This window comes from Bombyx mandarina, chromosome 21 (assembly GCF_030267445.1).
Source record: "Bombyx mandarina strain Sakado chromosome 21, ASM3026744v2".
NCBI classification, from domain to species: Eukaryota; Metazoa; Arthropoda; class Insecta; order Lepidoptera; family Bombycidae; genus Bombyx; species Bombyx mandarina.
Window position 1 is genome coordinate 13,929,446 of NC_143227.1, and position 16,529 is coordinate 13,945,974.

Below are 16,529 nucleotides of genomic sequence, written 5' to 3' on the forward strand. Positions count from 1 at the left end.
TTAATTTATATTCTTATTTTTATAAAATGATAAAATGGAGTGAAATGAAATGATAAATGACCACCATTTTACTGCGATTATATTTCATCCCATATCATCTCATCTCATTTCATTTTATTTATCCCAGTTGATTAATGTCTCAAAATTATCATCTTGATTTCATTTCACTCCATATTATTATCATTTTTCATAAAAATAAGAATATAAATTAAAATAAGACATGACCTAAAGGTCTTAGTTACCAGGTCATAAAATCACTTAAAAAAAAGTGTAAGAAAGAAAAACACAAATAATGACAAAATGACAAAAATAACATAGCAAAACATTGTTATTTTGATAATTATGGGGAGCGATACAGTCTGTCGGATCTGTCTGGAATTTAATGTTAAAATGTACAGTTTAAGGTTTTATCCATTGGAGACCTATTATGAAGATATAGTAGAAGTTAACGTAAGTTACATTCATTCGGAAAAGCTTTTGTGTTGGATTTGTAACGTTTGACCGGGTTCTAGTTTGTATAGGAATTGAATTTGGTTTTTGTAATATGTAATAGTGAATTAAACAGTTTGTCATAATAATGTATTATCGGGATATTCCGTGAAAAGTGAATGCAACTTCTAAGATAAAAACAACAATTCTAACCTCAAATCCCGTAGAGCACGAATAATTATAAAGTAGTAGATAGGTCGGCCTTTTTTTTTACTGTCCTACATTATTCAAATTTTCAATAAAAAAACGTGTATCAAAACAAAAACATGTGTATTTTAAAAAAAATAATTATAATACCTTATTTGGATTCGCTGCTTGCTGCTTAATTGCTTTGGGATTATAATTGTTTATTCATACTTTGTTAATTGACGATGTTTTTATTTATTTTGCAGCCCGAATGTTCTCCAGATCTACCACAGTGTGTATGTTATCTTTGTGCAGCATTATTGAAAAAGTATAGCAGATTTAAAAGTAAATGCTTAGTTGCACAATCCTTATTTTATAAAATACTAAAGTCTGGTAAAAAGGTAATATAAGATTTTGTTCAAACCTTTTGTTAGACAATTTTATAAGTATAGGATACATATTCTTTGGAACGTAGAAGTTAGTGCTATGATTTGTTTTAGCTTTTCCTCTCTGCTGAACAAAAATATTATCAAATATATGTATAACTAACTGTAGATCTAAAATTGGGAAACTATCGACAAAACTAAATTATATGAAATTATTCAATTATTTAATATGAAATGTAAATTATAAATTATTAAAAAATGTGTGTCAAATCATGCTGTTTATTCTAACTGAATTGGTGTCATATTATGGAAACAATCCTAACACATGCTCACAAAAGATTTCCAAGGATTAATTGCGTGATAAAATAATAAATAAATCCACACATACTAAAAACCTTCCTTTCTTTTGTGTTTTCTAGAGATCTTTTAACAGTTAACAAAGTGCTTGTAATGAATTCGTTAAACTTTTTTTTTTTATAGCTTAGATTGGTGGATGAGGTTAAGGCCCACCTGGTGTGGTTGCCGGAGCTTATAGACATCTACAACGTAAATGCGCCACCCACCTTGAGATATGAGTTCTAAGGTCTCAGTATAGTTACAACGACTGCCCCACCCTTCAGACCGAAACACATTACTGCTTCACGGCAGATATAGTCAGGGTGGTGGTACCTACCAGTGCGGACTCACAAGAGGTTCTACCTCTAACTAAGCAATAAAAAAAGCATCATCATGTTTCAAGATAGTTGATGGCTTTCATGCTGTTTGTTATGTCTATGGACTACCATTACCACCTAACACCAGGAGCTAGTTTATAATTAAAACAAATAAAAAGAGCACCAATGTTTTGCAGGTCAATATTGAATCAGTAAAATCATTAGATAAACACTATTTGAAAAAATCATTGACTATTTATACTGAAACGGATGTCACACCAACTGACTTATTCCACAACGATTCTCCTACAGAATATTTGGACATTCCAGCCGATGATAATATTATTATAGAAAATGAAGACTCATTAGAAATAAATGAAACAAATTCAGAAGACTATTGCAATATTGAATACCTAAGCGATGAAGATTATAGTGACTTACAATCTCAGTTGGATTCTAAAGAACTATCGTTGGTACATTTACAAGAAGAAATTAATACCAATAGTAATCTGAGCGAAAATAACATCAAAATTGAGGCTGCATCGACCAGAGAATTTGAATTTCCTGATGTGAGTGTTATTAAATGTAAATTGCTGATGGTAAGACATGTAATAGGGTAGGATAATCTTTTGATCTCACATGTCAAGATTAATGGGAATATTTCATGCAGAGATGTTACAGACTCAGGTTATAAATTCATACCGTTTGAGCACATTCACTAATATATTATGTAAAAAAGTCATAGATTTTACATATAGTTTTATAGTTTTTACTGGTTAATAGATTTGTGCATAAACTTATTTTAAAACCATAATTTATTTATTACAGTCTTCTTACAAACTAACAATTGAACCAAAATATTTGTAACATAACACATGTAAAGTGATAACTGACACTTATAAAGAGCTCCAGGTTTTGTTCTGAAGTTTACAGATATTTAGTTCACTCATATATGAGTACATTCTACATACACATACCTAAAACATAATATTTTCCCTTTGGTTTCTACTGAGACTAAAATCTTTTAAAGATGAGATTCTTCTATGATGTGGCCAGAATTGAGAGTGGACTGCTATACCCAAATTGAACCCATAACGGCCTTAATTAAAACTACTTTAATATTATTCTCCTTACAACACATACGGCACTGACCACTAAATTGTAAAGTATTTGAGTTGCTTTAAATTATATAATGACACAATGACCAGGCTCTGCTGCTGCGCAAAGAGTGAGTGTAAGTGTTCTAGAATATTAGATACTTCAGGTTTCTTGTAATTTACTCATACTCTGTTCAAAGTCTGTATTAGTTAACTGTGTGTTGATGTTATATCTATACCACACTTAGTATTCCTTTTTAATAAAAAGGACAATAAATACCAACACTAATACACTACACCAGTCTTATTAAATTAATAAAATAATCGAAAAAATATTCTTTAAGATCAAACATTCGTATCATCTATTGTTGATTAGAATGCTTCATAATTATGTAAAATTTTCGTATTCCATTCATCAGTTCCAAATATAGCCGACTTAATCTAACAGGTATGGCTCTAATAAAGAATGAAAAAAAAAAATCCAATTATTTCGTATATATAAAACTCTTTGTTCCATCACTTTGTGCTCTGTTCTAATATCTTACCTACATAACTGTATCGATTCTATAAAATATTCCAGACAATCGATGATATCTCGTCATCACCATCAGAGAAAATTGAAGTTAAACAACCCAAGCGGATTAGTAAATCTAAAATTTCTAAAACAGATTCTGAATATCCTATGGAAAAAATTAGAAGGACCACAGTTGAAGTATCAGAAGATGAAATTAATCTAAACGAATGTTGTACTATACAGATTTTAAGCGTAAGTAACACTTCTTGAATGATACAAATTAATAAGTTTCTCTCACAAACAAGGAAATAGTAAAACCAATTCTAGTCTAGGATGATTAGGATTATATGACTTAATCTGCATCAGGTCTGGACAAGACAAGATCGATTGAATCGGTAGATTGATATCCACATCAAGACTAATTAAACAAATTCAACAATTACAGAAAGAAAAGCAGTTAGAAGAGATAATGAAACGGAAATATTCTAAAAACTACAAAAACTCTCCGCACAAGTGTCAGCTCTGTTACAAAGGTTTCTTGAACAACGATGCTTGGAATCATCACTTGTCCAAACATTCATCTGTAAGTATCTATATATGATAGTGAACGCACCATGGTATGTTACAAATGAAAGAACTCATTATGATCTTGCCATAAGAAAAGTCAAAGATGAAGTAATCCATCGAGCTAAAGCCTATTGTGTAAGATTGGAAGCCCATCCGAATAACCTTGCTTAAGCATTTAATGGACACCCAAATGACTACAAGAAGACCCAGAAGAAGACTGCCTCAAGATCTACTAGATCTACTGTAGATTAATCGATACGGACATGTCAATCATGCACCGCCTAAGAAATTGTTTTTCTCAAAACTACGGTTGAGTGTCCTAAGACAGCTTACTATATAGAATTAATAAAAACAAAAAAAATACAAAAAAATGTATCTATTGACTTGTGGCTTTGATTTGTAACAATAACCAGGCGTCGGGCGGAAAGCTTCACACACAGTAGTACTTGACATTGCCCGTAGTCAGTCGGGTTTAAAATATATATTTGGTCGAAAAGTTCTGTTGCAGCGATTTTTTTATTTTTTTCTTAGATGGGTGGACGAGCTCACAGCCCACCTGGTGTTAAGTGGTTACTGGAGCCCATAGACATCTGTGACGTAAATGCGCCAACCACCTTAAGATAAGGGAGTGCCCTGAGGAATTGTTCGAGATGATACCGGCATCTCGTTTTTACCATCCCACCGTCCGCTTTTTTTGCCACGTACCATCCGGCTATGGAATGAGCTCCCCTCCACGGTGCTTCCTGAGTGCTATGATATGTCCTTCTTCAAATGAGGCTTGTGGAGAGTATAAAGAGGCAACGGCTTGGCTCTGCCTCTGGCATTGCTGAAGTCCATGGGCGACGGTAACCACTCACCATCAGGTGGGCCGTATGCTCGTCTGCCTACAAGGGCAATAAAAAAAAAGATAAGTTCTAAAGTCTCAGTATAGTTACAACGGCTACCCCACCCTTCAAACCGAAACGCATTACTGCTTCACGGAAGAAATAAGCAGGGTTGTGGTACCTACCCGTGCGGACTCACAAGAGGTCCTGCCACCAGTGTGTCAATACAATACTCTCTAGAAGTGAAGGGTATATCGGTTGTTCAGAAATAGTGTGGTATGTTGGACAGAGCGCGGGTAGCTTGCAGTGCCCGGTGTGCAAGCTCCGGTTCAAGACCAGACAGAACCTGTACCGCCACGGGATCAACCACGAGAGGAAGTACATTTGTAAGCAGTGCAACCACGTCGCCACCACGGCGTACGTATCCACCTCGGCGGACTGTTTGAAATTATAATTTGCGTAATTACTGGTGGTAGGACCTCTTGTGAGTCCGCACGGGTAGGTACCACCGCCCTGCCTATTTCTGCCGATTCGTTTTGGTTTGAAGGGCGGGGCAGCCGTTGTAACTATACTGAAACTTTAGAATTTATAACTGAAGGTGGGTGGCGCATTTACGTTGTAGACGTCTATGGGCTCCAGTAACCACTTAACACCAGGTGGACTGTGAGCTTACCCACCCATCTAAGCAATAAAAAAAACAACGCTCTCATGTAGGGACGAAGACGAAGACTTCATTTTTGCAACTGACAGATGCTTTAAAGCTTAGACGACTCACGACAGAAATAGGCCGAGTGGTGGTACCTACCCGTGAGGACTCACAAAAGGCCCTACCACCATTAATTACGCAAATTATAATTTTGCGCATTTGATTTTTATTACACGATGTTATTCCTTCACCGTGGAAGTCAATCTAGAATATTTGTTAAATACATATTTCATTACAAAAAATTGGTACCCGCCTGCGGGATTCGAACACTGTTGCATCGCTACATACGAATGCACCGGACGTCTTATCCTTTAGGCCACGACGACTTCAGACCACCAGTAAAGTAAAGATATTGTGATAACATTTAATTTAGCGTAATTTAATTACAGTAATCAAGCGAAGATGCACCAGAGATGGCACAGAGGGATCACGTACACGTGTCACCTCTGCGGCGAAGTGTCCACGTGAGTGACGTCATAAGTTTCTAGTTGTGTTTGTATTCGTAGTTATATTATTAGTGCGAAAGTGAGTTTGTTTGTTTGTTACGTTTTCACGCCTTCCCCACTGAAGTTATCATGAGAGCCCGCACGCTGAGTGATACAGAAAAACGACAAGCTATTTTTAATCCAAATAAAAGTACTTCTTTGAGGGATAGATTTTTCTAGATTAACGCGCATGAAGCCACGTGCAAAAGCTACTTAGTGGTCTGACGATTGAGATCACTATTATTTTTGTGGAATAGTGGGTAGGCCGTGATAATACGCCTCGTATTTTAACGTCGCTTGTCGAAATAGCATCTGAAATAAGCCAGGGTGCAGGTTGAGGGAGGCTTGGCACAGGGCAGTTTGTATAGCGATACTGTGCGTCACAGGAAGTACACGTCACACCTGAGTCACGTGCGCATCAAGCACCCGTCGCAGTTCGTGTGCGGCGCGTGCGGCTCTTCCTTCGTGAGCCGCCTGGGTCTGGCCATGCACCGCGCCGTCATGCACAAGCACCGCCCCGTGAGTATCTATCCCGTCCCGTCCCGACCCGTCCCGCCCCGCCCCGCCCCGCCCCGCCCCGCCCCGCCCCGCCCCGCCGCGTCACGCCACGCTCACCCGTCGTATGTCGGCAGGAGGCGGCGGAAGGCGGGCCGTACTGCGCGGAGTGCGACCTGCGGTTCGCGTCGCGTGCCGCCTACTCCAAGCACCTGCTCACGTCCGTCAGGCACGTCGATGACGTCAAGTAAGTTCAAAACTATTTTGACTTTGGCTTAATCTTGCGTATATTCTTTGTGACGTTTTGAATACTTACAGTGTCTGGTGGCGAACGACTAATGTGTTATTCGTCTACATTCAAATATTGTTCTGACTACCGTCTATTCACTTTTATTGTCTACGGTGTAATATAATAGAAGTCGAAATGAATAAGGGCAACTTCTGTAAATTAAGTAAAATTATTGGTAATTGGATAATATGGTTGCGAGCGGTAATCTGTTTAGGCGCTCACCTGACGACCTAACCGACTCCTCAGTCGGGTGGCTTCCAGTACACATATGATGAGAGACGAGCCCGGTGTGTAGCCGACACGATATAGAAAGTACTATTGTAATGAGCTTATTTAGAGACGGAAATCTGCATGCGGCTTTCGCGCGATAGAAGCGCCACCTTCAGAAGCATTCTGTTTCGTTCTTCCGCGGGCTAAATCATTTCATTATCCTGCCCTTCTCCCAGTTAGTTATCTGGGGTCGGCGCAACATGTTTTCTCCTTCCAAACTCTTCTATCATATACCATTTCTTCGCTCACTCTCCTCTTACACATATCGTCTGTCACCCAATCCATCCATTTCTTCGTAGGTCTACCTCTTCCTCTATATCCTAGTTAACACTCTCTGACCAACCTCATTTTCATTGCGTCTCATCACATGTCCATACCGTCCCAAACGCGCACTTCTCAACTTCTCTGTCACTGTCAGGGGCCACTTTCAGACTTCCTCTAACGTATTCATTCTGTATTCTATCCATTCTCGTTACTCCACACATCCATCGCAACATTCGCATCTCTGTTGCGTGCAGTCGCGGGCTAAATCTTATACATGTATATGTTTTGGGAGGCTTAAACGACAAAGGGAAGATCTTTCACGGAGCGGGTGACATTTGCTCGGTAGACCGACGGTCCGAATGTTGTTGTTCGGAACTTATATATATGCAAGCTTATCTTGAAAATGCCGTAAGCGAGATTCAGGCATCTGTCAATTATCTTGTGTTGTATGATGGCTACCCGCCACATGTTTGTCTCGTTTTAGTGTCGCTATTTCGTTTCATTGAGTTACAAATCGCAACGATGCTAAAACACTTTTCACATTGTGATTTGAAGTCAACACAACGATAATTAGAAAAGGTGATAAATGTAAGTTTGAGAAGGTTTGGTTTCAATCGAGTAGTGCAGTGTGGAGGGACGCCGGCGCCACGCGCTCGATGTTAATTCGAACTCTCAGTAGACAAACACACGGAATAGATAAATAAGGTTGGAAAGGCCTTTGCTCTAATTTTGTATTAGGACCAGTGTCGCCGCTTCATCCCCACTATTTTAATTTCTACGCATACACATACTATGATTACAAGTATTTCGTACACAACAAAAACACGCACATATAAATCTCAGGACAGATATTCGTTCGCAAACTAGCACAAAACTCCCGTAGGCATACACACTCACACGCGCAAAAATTCAATAAAAATGTTCATACACGCTAGTGCTTGATAAAACCGATATTCTTTATCGATAAATTATCTAATGAATGAGGAAAAATGAAACATGAAATAAATATTGAAAAAAAACTATTTTACTTTTATTAATTACAAACAGTCACTGTCTCTGGAATAAAACGTATTTTTTAAGCAGTTGGCGCTTGCTATTAATTGCGAATGAATTTTTCAAAACTAAGTGTATTCTGATTTTTTTATGATAAATTCATTTTCAGTAAAATGTTTAGAGCAAATAGTACTCGTCTTTGTCTCCAGTTTCTTCTACCTGTCACGTCAATCCATTGTTCCCTGGCGTTAGGTTCTTTAGGAAACCTAAAATTTTTAATTTATTGCATAAGTCAAATAGCATTTTACTTATATTTTAATAAATCTTAGACAATATAGTAAATACCCGTAAATGAGAGGTCTACATGTCCCTTTATATTATACCTTCACATTAATTCAATGATAATAATTCAATAATAATAATACATATTTATTTTACTCAAAATACGTCTCACTAAGAATATATAAGGTATCATTAATCATTAATTAAATATAAAATAATACAAAAATTATCCATGTCAAATGTAAATATAGTCGATTCTGTCGATGATTTTATTTCACCACATGGTCACCTCACTATCGACAAACTAGCGCCGTCCAATCAGGGCAAAGGCCGAAATTTCAAAGATTGAAGTGTAGAGAACGCAATGCATGTAGTACATTGGAAGCTGACTTGGTCATTGCGTTCATTGGGCGAGTACATATCGCGCAATGTATGCTATTTATAACTTGTTGCAATAATATTGTTAATGTTTGGAATTTCATAATGCTCAGTATATTTTTATGTTTTAGACAAATAATATTGTAATTAAATGGTAAATTCGACTTACCGATCGAAAGATATACCTCCTCGCTCTATACTTGAGGTCTGATTTTTTGTTTTACAAGTTATAATTGCACAACACGGCACTATAAAGCGGAGATCTGTTCGCCAAAGTAGTCCGAAGCGCACTAAACGCGGCGAATGAAAGAATCGGTCGAGTTATGATTGTAGAATCATAACTGTGGCACGCTTGCCCCGCCTACATTACCATTCCAACCTTATTCATCTATTCCGTGGACAAACAGCTGATTGACAAAAACAAAATTGAAATCAGTTACCATACGAATTTATAATTACGATTTATAAAAAAACACTCCCCGCGCCTTCACTTGCATTTAATTTTGTAATTCAGAAAAACTGAAACACGTTGGTACGAGTCGTTGGTGCGTTGGACCTTCTTGGTTCAGAAACTAGCAGTCGGTCAGATCCGTCGGAAATGACGTATCGACAAAAACACTGTCGTGTTTACAATTGTAGACATACCCAGCGTGGTCCGGGTCGTGTCATTTAGCACGTATAGATAATAATATGACAATCCAGGCTTTATATTAAATTCTATTAAAGCGTAATATCTTCAATGTCTGTTGAGTCACTTTTGCGTGTACGAGTAGATTGAGATGTTACAAATCAGTCGATCAGCTCGCGGTCCATGGTCTCATGGCGGGTAACAGGGTGCGATGACGTCCTTTAGCAACAAGTGCCGCATCTGCGACGGGTCCTTCGAGTCGAGCCAAGCGCTGCAGGACCACGTGGCGCAGTGCCGCCGCGGGCTCCCCGAGAGGCCGGCGCCGCGGCCGCGGGGGAGCCGCCCCACCCCCGCCCCGGATCAGAGCTGGCCGATTATATGTGAAAAGGTAAAGCAAGGGTATAATTGTAAATACTTCTAATTTTTATTTATTTATTGCTTAGATGGTTGGACGAGCTGACAGCCCACTTGGTGTTAAGTGATTACTGGAGCCCATAGACATCTATAACGTAAATGCGCCACCTTCAGACCGAAACGCATTACTGCTTCACGGCAGTAATAGGCGGGGTGGTGGTACCCACCCGCGCGGACTCGAGGTCCTACTACCAGTAAAAAATTGTATGTAGAATACCTTTAAAAGCGTTTCAGGCGTCTGTCAAATGTCTATAACCACCAATAACGTGAGGTTCCATCTCGTAAACACACGTCCGGTCATCCTCACAAATTAAAAGTAGTCCGCGTCCCCAGTGTCCGGAGCAGGTGGGCAGCGCGCGCGACTACTGGAACCACTTCCGGCGCGCGCACCCCGACCAGCCCTACCCCGCGCAGAGCAACCACGTGTGCGACGTGTGCGGCCGCGGGTTCCGGGTGAGTGCTCACATACCCCCCCCTCCCCAGAGCCGTCTGAGACCCTCACCACGAGGAGCTCGATAAGCGAACTAACCCACAGACACAACCCACTGAGTTTCTCGCCGGATCTTCTCAGTGGTAGTTCTGATCCAGTGGTAGATTCAGCCAAGCACTGCCCTTACTAGGGCTAGTGTTAGCAAACCGCGAACTCACTTCCTCGTCCGCGAGAAGCTGAATTATTCCGGATCCTACCGAATGGTAAACGGTCGACGTCGCCCAATACACGTCATTTTGGATCCTCCCGATCCACTAACGGTGCTTTTAGGTACCTCAAGCACCGGTCATCGTACTCGTCGAACCCGTCGCTTTCGACGAAGGGCTCTGCGAGTAAATTAACCCATAAATACAGTCCTCTGAGTTTCTCGCCGGATTTTCTTAGTGGGTCACAACTTCGATCCGGTGGTAGACTCTGCGAAGCACTGCTCTTGCTAGGGCCAGTGTTAGCAAATTCTCTCAGGTTGAACTCGCGAGCTCACCTCCTCGTCCGCGGGAAACTGTTATAGCCTCTTAGACTAGCAGCAACTAGATAGAATAAAAAGAATATGGGATTTTAGTGTTAGTCTTTGGTTAATCTAAATCATTCGCGAGCGATTTGTGGTTGATGCCGGCGACAACGGTCCCGCCAATAAGAGACATACTTAGCGCGATTTTGGTTAACACGTTGACAGCGATGTAGGTCATCGGTGCCCTGCGCGGCGCGCCCTGCTCGTCATCTGTTACTAAGGCGTCTGGATCGGCTAACTTTGTCTTCTTTTGTTTGTTAACTAGCTGACCCGGCAGACTTCGTAGTACCTCAATCGATAAATAAAAGACCTAAACTTTTGTATAAAATAAACTTAAAACAAACAAAAGGAATTTATTTAATTTTTTATTTTATTTAATTCCGTTATTTTCACCTAATTCCGAGCATTTTCATATTTATCTACGTTTTAAACCTTCTCTGGACTTCCACAAATAATTCAAGACCAAAATTAGTCAAATCGGTCCAGCGGCTCTCGAGTTTTAGCGAGACTAACGAACAGCAATTCATTTTTATATATATAGATAGAAGATATATATAGTATGGTACAAAGTTATAGCCCAAAATGCAAGTATTATAAAGATGTTTTAGGTCTCTTAGAAATAGACTCATTCTTAGTATCGTCCGGATTCGTCTTTCCCAGAGTCTACTAGATATTCCGGCGCCTTAGTAACAGAAATCGACATAATTACTTCAGTGCGCCGCGTAGGGTACCGGTGCCCTACATGTAAGTCAACATATTAAGGGAGTGTCGGAATGATTTCGCGCTATTTTTTTATTTTTTATTGCTTAGATGTGTTGACGAGCTCTCAGCTCACCTTGAGATATAAGTTCTAATGTCTCATTATAGTTACAACGGCTGCCCCACCCTTCAAACCGAAACGCATTACTACTTCACGGCAGAAATAGGCGGGGCGGTGGTACCTACCCGTGCGGACTCACACGATGTCCTACCACCAGCTACATCTGTAATCTTTTAATGAACTTAGAAAACAACAGATCACAAGAGATCACTAGCGAACTTATCTAATCTGGATTCGTTGCGTCTCGTTTCAAGCATTACGAAAGTAATTTTGCTTCAGCGTAAGTCGATGTTGGTCTACCACAAGTGGAGTCACTCTGATGAGCCCAAGTTCAAGTGTGAGACGTGCGGCAAGGCGTTCCAGCATCCCAACGGTCTCTATTTCCACCGGAGATGGCACACCGACCTGAGGCCGTTCTCGTGCCCCGTCTGTCCCAAGGCCTTCCTGGACAAGTTTGGGCTCGAGAGGCATTTGAGGGTAAGCATCATTCGGAGATTACTATTTTAGAGTCAGTTCGTCACTTTGTCTTACTTATAGCCCAAGAGCCCGTGACGGCCAGACCTTCCTTATTTTATAAAAGCTGAAAGTTTCTCTGTGTATGTCTCCAACATAGGTAAGAACGACCCGCGTCTATAGAGTTCCGATTGTGGTTACTTGGGCAGGTAACAGGCAGTAAAGGTATATAAAATAGTACCTTAAATTCGTTAAAGTATAAAGTTTTTGGAGTTTACTCCTTTAGAATCGATTTACATATATAGGCCCGGGGTATGAAAATTATGGGGACCAAAATCGTACTAGCATGTCACACGAAATGCGTTATGCGCATTTCGTGTGACATGCTAGTACATGCGCCGGCAGTCCGCCACAAAGCCTCGTACTGATCGCGCGTTTCTCTCATTATTGTATTTTCATATATTTGTTAGTCGTTTGTTTTGTGTCTCGTTAATTTGTTAATAATCTGTAGTGTATCGTGTTGTCGTAATATAGAACTATTTCTCGTATTGTTTCGTTTAATTTTTTATATCCAGTAAACTCCAGTCGTGCGTCGGAGCGGACACACACACTTTTTTTTTTTATTATAGCCTATGTCACTCGGGAATAGCGTAGCTTCCAAACAGTGAAAGAATTTTTCAAAAGGGTTTAGTAGTTCCTGAGCCTATTCAATACAAACAAACGAACAAACCTTTTCTCTTTATAATATTAGTATATACTAGCTGTACTTGTCCGCTTCGCTGGGCATCTAAAATTAATATTATAATTTCTCACCCCCACAAAGATTCTCTAGGCATCTGAAATTAACATTATTATTTCTCACCCCCACAAAGATTCTCATCATTAACGCCCCCGCAACTATTGTAAGGAGTCCAACACTCAAAATAATGTTAGCCTATCCATTAAGTACATGTAACTAGTCAGGTCATAAGTATTGTCACACAGTAAAAACTTTTCTTTTAGAATGCTGGCCACAAAAAAGTTTATTGAATTCGAATTTCGAATTGTTCATGAAAATAAAAATGTATACTTTTAGAATTTTACTCATTTTTAAATATGGAGTGGACGCTTAAAGAAGACCGTGTTGCAGTTATTGCGTTGCATCGTTGCGGTTACGCGCCAATTCAAATTTTTAACATACTAAAAAATTTGAATATAACCAAAAGATTCGTTTATCGTACCATCAAACGATACAATGAAGACTCTAGTGTAGATGACAGGTCAAGAAGTGGTCGCCCTCGGTCTGTTAGGACTCCAGCAGTGATAAAAGCTGTGAAGGCGCGAATTCAAAAAAATCCCAAACGTAAGCAGAAACTGTTGGCCCTTCAGATGGGGTTAAGCAGAACCACGGTGAAAAGGGTGTTAAATGAAGACTTAGGGCTTCGGGCATATCGAAGAAAAACAGGACATCGTTTGAATGCTCGTCTAATGGACCTGAGACTGAAGAGATGCCGCGCTTTGTTGAAGCGGTACGCGGGAAAAAAATATCGGGAAATTCTTTTTTCGGATGAAAAAATTTTTACCGTAGAAGAGAGCTACAACAAACAAAATGATAAGGTGTACGCACACAGTAGTGAAGAAGCGAGCAACCGTATTCCGCGTGTCCAACGAGGTCATTTTCCATCCTCGCTCATGGTATGGTTGGGAGTTTCTTATTGGGGCTTAACAGAGGTACATTTTTGTGAGAAAGGTGTAAAAACGAATGCAGTTGTGTATCAAAATACAGTCCTGACGAACCTTGTAGAACCTGTTTCTCATACCATGTTCAATAACAGGCACTGGGTATTCCAACAAGATTCGGCGCCAGCTCATAGAGCGAAGAGCACACAAGACTGGCTGGCGGCGCGTGAAATCGACTTCATCCGGCACGAAGACTGGCCCTCCTCCAGTCCAGATTTGAATCCGTTAGATTACAAGATATGGCAACACTTGGAGGAAAAGGCGTGCTCAAAGCCTCATCCCAATTTGGAGTCACTCAAGACATCCTTGATTAAGGCAGCCGCCGATATTGACATGGACCTCGTTCGTGCTGCGATAGACGACTGGCCGCGCAGATTGAGGCCTGTATTCAAAATCACGGAAGTCATTTTGAATAAACTTTAGTGTCATAAGAATCTATGTTTTGTTAAGTTCATTTTGGTATATGAATGGTTACATAATGAATAAACTTGTTTCAATTATTTTACATTAAACATGTGACAGAATTTATGACCTGACTAGGTATTTTCTACATGGATACCAAGTTTCAAGTCAATCGGATGCATGGGTCGGTAGTTATTACGGAACATCCGTAAAAACACTGTAGGTTTATATATTAGTATAGATTACACTATGAGCACAAAAAAGTGAAAAATTAACCGCTCGCCGCTCGCGACAGTGTCACACAGGGGAGAAGCCGTACCGCTGCCAGCTGTGCGACCGGGCGTTCAGCCAGTCCAACAGCCTCAAGGGGCACATCCAGAGCGTCCACTTGAAGAAGCCCTACCCCAAGCGCGCGCGCAGGCGCCGCCCCCGCCCCGACCCCCGCGCCCCCGCCTCGCCCCCCGCCGCGCCCCCCGCCGCGACCAACAAAAAACGGCTCAATCGATGAGTCTCCACAAAAACTTTGACGGTAAACAGTGCTCTAGATCAGTGGTGCGCAAATATAGTTCGACTATGACGCCTTCAGTACAGTATTACTGGTGGTAGGACCTCTTGTGAGTCCGCGCGGGTAGGTACCACCGCCCGGCCTATTTCTGCCGTGAAGCAGTAATGCGTGTTTCGGTTTGAAGGGTGGAGCAGCCGTTGTAATTATACTGAGACCTTTGAACTTATATCTCAAGGTAGGTGGCGCATTTACGTCATAGATGTATATGGGCTCCAGTAACCAATTAACACCAAGTGGGCTGTGAGCTCGTCCACCCTTTTAAGCAATAAAAAAAAAAGAAATATTTGGGCGACCCCTAGATAAGGAGGAAGTAGTTCATAAATCGACCGAAATATAAAAAAATTGGAGACCCCCCCAACCATCTTCCGGTGATCCCCACAGAGGTCGCGACCCCCCATTTTGCGCACCACTGTTCAATATAATTAAAATCAGTAGATTCTTAGCATGTAATTAATTATAGTAAATGTATTGAAGAAATAATTTATGTTGTTTAATAAAGTTCTGAGAACTGAGATTTTATTATTGGTGCTCCGACTACAAAATACCTATTTAAATTATAAAAAGATTTTATTTTTTAATTTATTTGTTTTGTATAATGAGAAAAATGTTTGTCTGTACTATTCGTGGAGATCTAATAGTAAAAAAACATCAGTGAAAAAACCAGAAAAGGAATTGAAGAACGCCGAATGGTCGCTCGTGGCGTCTTCTTCAGTGGAGAGGTGTTCGGGGGAGGGGGGTTCCCTGGTCTCTGCTCTGGTCCTTTCCTCCCCAAATGAAGGTGTTTAGTGGTTGCCGGAACCAAAGCTACCACACACACATCGAGACATAAGTCTGATATCTCTATACAATTATACGACGGATGTCTGTCCCATGACCCATCGCACTGAGCCCAATCGAGAACTGAGAAACATTCTTCGGGATCACTGGTTACTACTTCGATCAGCGAGAAAATTAAAAGTGTGTAATTTATCTTTATGCATAGATCTTATTTGAAGACATAGACCTTAGCATATATAGCATTATAAGCATAGACCTTATTTCCCATTCTCACGGATCGTTTGGAGCCTCTGGGTCTGCGGAGGGACTTCGGTTCCCTCTGTATTTTGTACCGTTTGTTCCATGGGGAGTGCTCTGAGGAATTGTTCGAGATGATACTGGCATCTCGTTTTTACCATCGCACCGCCCGCCACCGGAGTAGAGTTCACCCATACTACCTGGAGCCACTGCGGTCATCCACAGTGCGTTTCCAGAGGTATTTTTTGCCACGTACCATCCGGCTATGGAATGAGCTCCCCTCCACGGTGTTTCCCGAGCGCTATGACATGTCCTTCTTCAAACGAAGCTTGTGGAGAGTATTAAACGGTAGGCAGCGGCTTGGCTCTGCCCCTGGCATTGCTGAAGTCCATGGGCGACGGTAACCACTCACCATCAGGTGGGCCGTATGGTCGTCTGCCTACAAGGGCAATAAAAAAAAAAAAAAAAAAAAGTACTTTAGTAGCACAATTTGATGGGCTATGATAAATCGAGAGCTACGAAAAAAGGCATTGGGGTAAGTCCGGGGTAATTGGCCACGGTTTTTTCTAAGCTCTGTTAAAAATCAAGTGTCCCTACGCACGACGCGCAGAAAACTAAACCTTAACCAGTGACATTTAATGAACGGTACCTTGAAATATTTCGATAGGTCACCTCTGCCATATGGCCACCTACCCCGG

At 40.7% G+C, this 16,529-nt stretch overlaps 1 protein-coding gene across 1 annotated transcript; it reads left to right on the forward strand.

Moving 5' to 3' along the window:
* Positions 1 to 264: 264 nt before the first annotated feature.
* Positions 265 to 15,329, forward strand: LOC149500545 (uncharacterized). The gene is made up of 13 exons (XM_089736482.1): positions 265 to 450; positions 882 to 1,016; positions 1,852 to 2,223; positions 3,332 to 3,517; positions 3,711 to 3,848; positions 4,946 to 5,073; positions 5,752 to 5,826; positions 6,234 to 6,366; positions 6,480 to 6,589; positions 9,672 to 9,834; positions 10,194 to 10,313; positions 11,958 to 12,155; positions 14,548 to 15,329. The coding sequence occupies exons 1-13, from the start codon at positions 343 to 345 to the stop codon at positions 14,758 to 14,760; spliced, it is 2,079 nt and encodes a 692-aa protein (XP_089592608.1). The 5' UTR covers positions 265 to 342; the 3' UTR covers positions 14,761 to 15,329.
* The last annotated feature ends 1,200 nt before the right edge of the window (positions 15,330 to 16,529 follow it).

Bases quoted from the DNA above. Each gene is read 5' to 3' on its own strand.
- LOC149500545 (XM_089736482.1), top strand. From the start codon at position 343: ATGGGGAGCGATACAGTCTGTCGGATCTGTCTGGAATTTAATGTTAAA. The intron at 451-881 runs GTAAGTTACATT...TTTATTTTGCAG, and splicing joins AAGATATAGTAGAAGTTAAC to CCCGAATGTTCTCCAGATCT. The intron at 6,367-6,479 runs GTGAGTATCTAT...GTATGTCGGCAG, and splicing joins TCATGCACAAGCACCGCCCC to GAGGCGGCGGAAGGCGGGCC.